Source organism: Erigeron canadensis, chromosome 9, assembly GCF_010389155.1.
Source record: "Erigeron canadensis isolate Cc75 chromosome 9, C_canadensis_v1, whole genome shotgun sequence".
Lineage (NCBI taxonomy): Eukaryota > Viridiplantae > Streptophyta > Magnoliopsida > Asterales > Asteraceae > Erigeron > Erigeron canadensis.
This window is the reverse complement of record NC_057769.1, coordinates 26,121,117-26,126,832: the sequence shown is the minus strand read 5'-3', so window position 1 is coordinate 26,126,832 and position 5,716 is coordinate 26,121,117. Positions and strand designations below refer to the sequence as shown.

The 5,716-nt window shown below is 34.5% G+C and overlaps 1 protein-coding gene across 1 annotated transcript; it reads right to left on the bottom strand.

The window, feature by feature from the left end:
- On the bottom strand, window positions 1-4,277 carry LOC122581863 (ELMO domain-containing protein C-like). The gene is made up of 9 exons (XM_043754173.1): window positions 4,024-4,277; window positions 3,579-3,688; window positions 2,872-2,940; window positions 2,604-2,719; window positions 2,475-2,529; window positions 2,005-2,125; window positions 1,644-1,691; window positions 1,286-1,380; window positions 1-327 (listed from the first exon to the last, which is right to left on the bottom strand). Exons 1-9 carry the CDS (start codon window positions 4,130-4,132, stop codon window positions 229-231), a joined length of 822 nt encoding a protein of 273 aa, XP_043610108.1. The 5' UTR covers window positions 4,133-4,277; the 3' UTR covers window positions 1-228.
- Window positions 4,278-5,716: the final 1,439 nt, after the last annotated feature.

Sequence of the window (5,716 nt, the reverse complement as noted above, 5' to 3'; positions counted from 1 at the left end):
CTCAGGCAAAATACATCAGTTTAACCTCATAGAAGAAACTACACACTCAATATATTTAACTTCCAATTTCTCTAGGGACTAAGAAAAAAAAAGCCGAAAGCTCATCTATTTATCAAAAAACAAAGGACTATTGGTTCATTGTCTAATTGGGATGGTAATTCGCTATAGATCAGTCACTCAACATATCATTTTTGTGAAAATTCTTCAATCAAATAAAACTATATGCTATCAACTTAGAAGACCATAGGAAGGTAGTTCCTCTAGCCGGGTCACGTCATCATGTAAAAGTTCTCTTTCCAGCTGACGACGCGTTGATTTCATCACAGCCTGTATCATGGGAAAAGGAACAGTTGGAACCCGTTTCATGCTAGGCAAAGTAATGGAGGTGGCGAGATGGATGGGTTGGGTAACTGGTCAAAGATTTGACACAGGTCCATTTTTAGTATTTCCACAACGACTTGTGTCCTTCTATTAATAGTTAAGTTATCATTATGATAACAAGCTTATCTGACAACTACAGAAACTTTAATAATTACAAATCGGGAGACATGCATTAAAAACAGACTTTTGACTTTTATCCCGTTAGACCCATATTGATCAACTCACATGGTTGTAAAAATCGTTCTACTATGCCCTTAGCAAGTAGTCGCTACTCAAGGTCAGCAGAGGTGAATCGGCCCAATTCTTACTACAAAGTAGGTCAAATCAGGTCAAACTTTGGTCAAGATCAGTCAACTTTCTTCTTTTAAATTGAAATTTTAGTGAAACACTGAAACCCTTTTAGGGTTGGGCCAATCCACACAAACTCAAATCATTAAGCAAAGTGAGAATCTATCAAATAATGTTTATATATTCGAACTTTGAAGTATTATGTCTATGTTTATATATAATGTTTGAACTCTAAAGTATTCTTTTCATGTTTTTAAACAACTATGTTCAAGTTCGAAGTTCCTAGTTTATTTTAAATTTTCTATTACAAATTATTTCAAAAAGTTATTATTTTTATATGTAACAATTCCGATCTCAATAGTCCCCAATTACTCCCCGAGTCAACAAGTACTCTTAACTCATACCCCGGCCGAGCCGAGTCCAAGTTGTGAGTTCCCCAACCTTGTGTCATTAGGCCGATCTTGCCACCTCTGCATGAGTAGTAGGCCATATATAGCTCCTTTTGTTACATATAGTCATATAGAGCTACTAGAAGGTTTATATGGACGATTTTTAAGTAGTTAATAATGGAACATATTCACTTTCAACAAAAAATGCAACTAACAAAAGCACGTACATTGAAATCCATGTAAGAAGCGTGCATGGCAAGCCATTGATGATCCATTAACTTGAACGTGATGCAATATAGAAGGTCAAATGCTGATTCATTTTCTGTCAAATTACAAAGGGATGGCAAATAATCAATAAAAAGCAACTAAGTTTGCTACAACAATAGCTTTATATCACTATGAAGTATGAATAAATGAAGAAACGGATTGCAGCTTTTCAAACAGTAAAGTATTGGATATGGTTGCAGACTATGAATTACCTTCTTCGTGCTTAATTCTCACATGAATTATGTATATAGAGTTATTTTAGGATTCCTACATTAAGAAAGAAATCATGTGACAAATAATTAAAGAGGCTGAATGTACCTGAAAGAAATTTCAGAAAGGTTGCTCCAACAAAAGTCCGTGGTTTTACTGCACAGTTGAGACACAATTAGTATGAAAAACGGTCAAAATATAAGTGCATCTCTACTAGAATCAAACTACGGATATACGAGTATTAAAAAATCCGTGACAAAATTTTACTCAAAGGTTGATGGAACGATAACATGATTCATCCAAAAACTCGCCAACATATATACTTACAAGTGCCAAATAGCATAAGTCAGAAATAGATTTTGAAAAGAAAAAAATTCAAACCATGTTTCACAAAGATTCGTTATGCATTTAGAAAACTAAACCCAAAAGTCTGCAGAAGTGTGACGTTAAGTTACAAAAAATATCTAACCTGCTTCAAGATCAAGCATCTGAATAAGCATAAACGTGATGTTCACCCCAGCTACAGCGAAAGGGTATTCCCACATGGCCCTCTCACCTTCCTGCTTGCGAAGAAGATCTTGAAATGATTTCTGCAAAAAAAAGTCAAGCTCATATCTAGACTCTTAATTAATGCCTATGAACACTTCTATACATTCTATGTTCTACTTTAAGCTGTATGTCCCTTATTTTAATCACCTTAATGTATATTCCGAACTACATCACCATGTATGCACATGATAATTAATTTCCACACAAACGACCAACAATCTTGAAGCTCGACTTCCTTTAAGATATGCTTAACAAATTTCTAAGTATTATTTAAATATTTCAAAACAATAGTATGTAAATTTCAAGGCACTAACATTATCTCTCCAGATATCTGTAGATGCAAGACGTGTATATATTAATCAAATACAACAGAGAATGAGAGGGGCGTACCGGGAAATTCCTGGCTAAATACAGCAAGTTCTCCAGTGATACAAATCCACCACCCCTATAACAGGACTTCGGGATTAATGAATATATATCATAGTGAAAGTCTTCATCGAAAACAGGAGAAACAATTACCGAAAATCTGTGGAAGGATCCTTTCCTTGCCATCCCATATCCTTCCACTGCTCTGATATTAGATCACGGAGTTCCACTTCAGGAAAGGCAGCTTTCCATAATGCCTTTAATGCTTCCTACGACATAAAAATAGAACATAAATAAACACAGCCCATTCACTGTTTTAGACATAAAGTAACCGTGTATGTCTTCACAAGCAAGAGTATCAGCAGATTTTGCTGGTATTGCATACATATAGATATTATTTAATACACACCAAGGAAAGTACCTGATGTTCTGGAATTGAGCCATCATATGCAATGTCTAAACGGTTTTGCAGCCTCATTAGGCAATCCTCCTAACAGCAGCATGCAAATAGTAAGCATGAGTCCATATTTATCTTATATTCTGCTTGAAGATATTTGAACACGGTATAGTGAAAACACAAAGACCAAACCATTAAAGTGAATAGAATATTTGCTTTCACCATCAAGAGAAAGCGCTATCATGCCTCTATCAGTCTATCACGCATGGACCAAAACTCGAAGTAGATAAGTATAATTTTCATTCTGTCTAGATAACATCAAACGTCGATGCTCACACCATCTCCCTAAGAATGGCTTAAAGAACAGTTAACAATGTTTGATCACCAACAGAAAACACCACATGACTTGCAAACACATTGCAAACAAACACAACAAATGTACTATATTAAAACATGATCCTTTATCAATGATCTACGACACATACAACTTCTCTAAACATATATGATGGGAACTATCAATATTGTAATTCTCAGTAACTATCAATACTAGATTGGAACTATGTTATCACAAACAAGCAATGTGGGCGAGAAACAATAAAAATCATTGAATCAAGTCCAGACCAACAAAGAACCTCTATTGTAAGCGACAACTCGTAAACTGAAAACAATCAAAACACAACAATATACAAAGGAAAAACAGAACATATATCTTAATCCGTTAAAACAAATACCTGGGCAGGTGTCAAATCAAACGAGGGGCGAGAGTCACCTTCTCGTCTCTGAACACAAACACACGAAAGGCTTCTGCCAAGCCATGCTGTTGAGCCCGCAACAACGTCGTCTATTACAACAAGACGGTGACCAAAGTAAGTACATTATAAGTTTTCAAAAATTCAGAAATGCCATATCATCAAACTATCAAAACATTTTTCATCAATCAAGTAACAAAATACAATATTCGCCTAACTAAATGCACACACACATATAGATACAATATAATCATGTATATCTATCATTTGGCTAAGTTAGATAAAAAATTTAAATCGGAGCTAATCACAGTTTGGCAATATGTTTAAAATGTATATGATGTAAAATGTGAATTAAAAACAATACAGATCCAATATTAATACAAAAGTTATAAAATATCTATTTATATCTATATATTTGAATATATACCTGAAGAAGAAGAAGAAGTGTGACAAGTAGTAGTGTTGTTACGATCAAGACCTGCTGGATTGATTCGTCTAACTGCTACAAATGATCCACCATTTTCATCCATTCCCATTTTTTACACACACACACTAATTCAGGTTTGATCGTTTAATCATGTTATTATATTAATTTATTATTTATTTATTGAGAGGCTGATTTACCGGCCAAACACCTCGTGATATTTGGAGAAATATTAATTAATGATTTTAAAGCAATAACCGAAGGCGTATTTATTTATAACAAGAGGATCCGTGATTTTATCGAGAGAGATATTTTATAGGGAGTAATTGATAGTCGGGTCAACTTAATTTTGACCAATAGTTGACTCTTTTTCCTCGCTTGGTCCCTCTCGTCACACTTATGGAAAATATACTTTCTTTCTTTTGGAGACTAAAAAAATGACGCTTTCGTCACACTTATGGAAAATATACTTTTTTTTTTGGAGACTAAGACTAAGAAAAGTAAGGCTTCCTCATAATGCCCCTCCTAAGAGCATCTTTTGACAAGTCATCAAGGGGCTTTCTCCCATATTCACATGGAGCAAGGCTTCTTTATAATGCCTTTCAAATTGGGTGGGGTCACTGAACCAACGGATCTTTTGCTTCTTCAAATGGAGGCGTCGAATTTTTCACGCCATGCGCTGTTTCTTGATCAATAACGCCCCTTGCGGCAATGTGCATGGCTTCTTTGGGCTTTCTAGGGCTTCTTGTAGCAAAAAAAGACAAAAAGACGCCTTACTCCGTATAGCCTAAAAAACCGGCGCTCTCGTCACACTTATGGAAAATATACTTTCTTTCTTTTGGAGACTAAAAAAACGACGTTTTTATTGTATAGTTGTCTTTTGGGTGTTATTGAGCGGAGCCGAGCTTGAGTTCAACATGACTCAAACTTGACTCGATAGCCCGTCGAGTTTTCAGTGTGTAAGTTCGAACCCGACTTGTTATACCACTAATATGATCCGATCTCGGCTCGAAAAGCTTGAAAAAGGCTGAGTTTGGCTTGTATATATATACATGGTTGGAACTCGACTAAAAAAACTTGAAAATATTCAAATAGCCCTTATAGAATTTGAGTTTTACTATTAGGAATTATATATAAATATATACATAATATATTAAAAACTCGAAAAGCTCGGTAAATAATCGAGTCAAGGTCGAGCTCGAGTTGCTTGAAAAAAACTCGACTAAATGGCAGTCATGGTTGTCTCGAATGAGTTCAGTTAACTAAAATAAATTTTTATTTTAATAAATCATTTTTAATGTACATTTTATAAACAATTATGGAATAGAAATATAAGCCTAGTAGGCTAGTATCATTGTTTTAATCATATAAAAAGGAACTCTTTTTGAATTCGTGGAGACATAATTTACCCCATTGGAAAAAGGAGAAAGAAACATGTATGAAACTTAGCCACATGCTAATGTTGGCAAACAAGAGCGATAAGCATGATGGGATGGGGTACCTCGTGTGTAAACCGTAAACTTTTTTTTTTTTTTTTTTTTGGTCTATGAAAAGGTTATATATTTGGAAACTATCAAATCGTATATCTGTTATACAATATCAAAAAAGTTTTTTAGCTTTCTTTGATCACTTTATTACTTCTTTAGATTAAAAAACACTATAAGACACCTTTAACCATTTATCTTATTATATATCG

Bases quoted from the DNA above. Each gene is read 5' to 3' on its own strand.
- LOC122581863 (XM_043754173.1), bottom strand. From the start codon at position 4,132: ATGGGAATGGATGAAAATGGTGGATCATTTGTAGCAGTTAGACGAATC. The intron at 3,689-4,023 runs GTATATATTCAA...TTGTTGTAATAG, and splicing joins CACTTCTTCTTCTTCTTCAG to ACGACGTTGTTGCGGGCTCA. The intron at 2,720-2,871 runs GTACTTTCCTTG...TTTATGTCGTAG, and splicing joins GCTCAATTCCAGAACATCAG to GAAGCATTAAAGGCATTATG.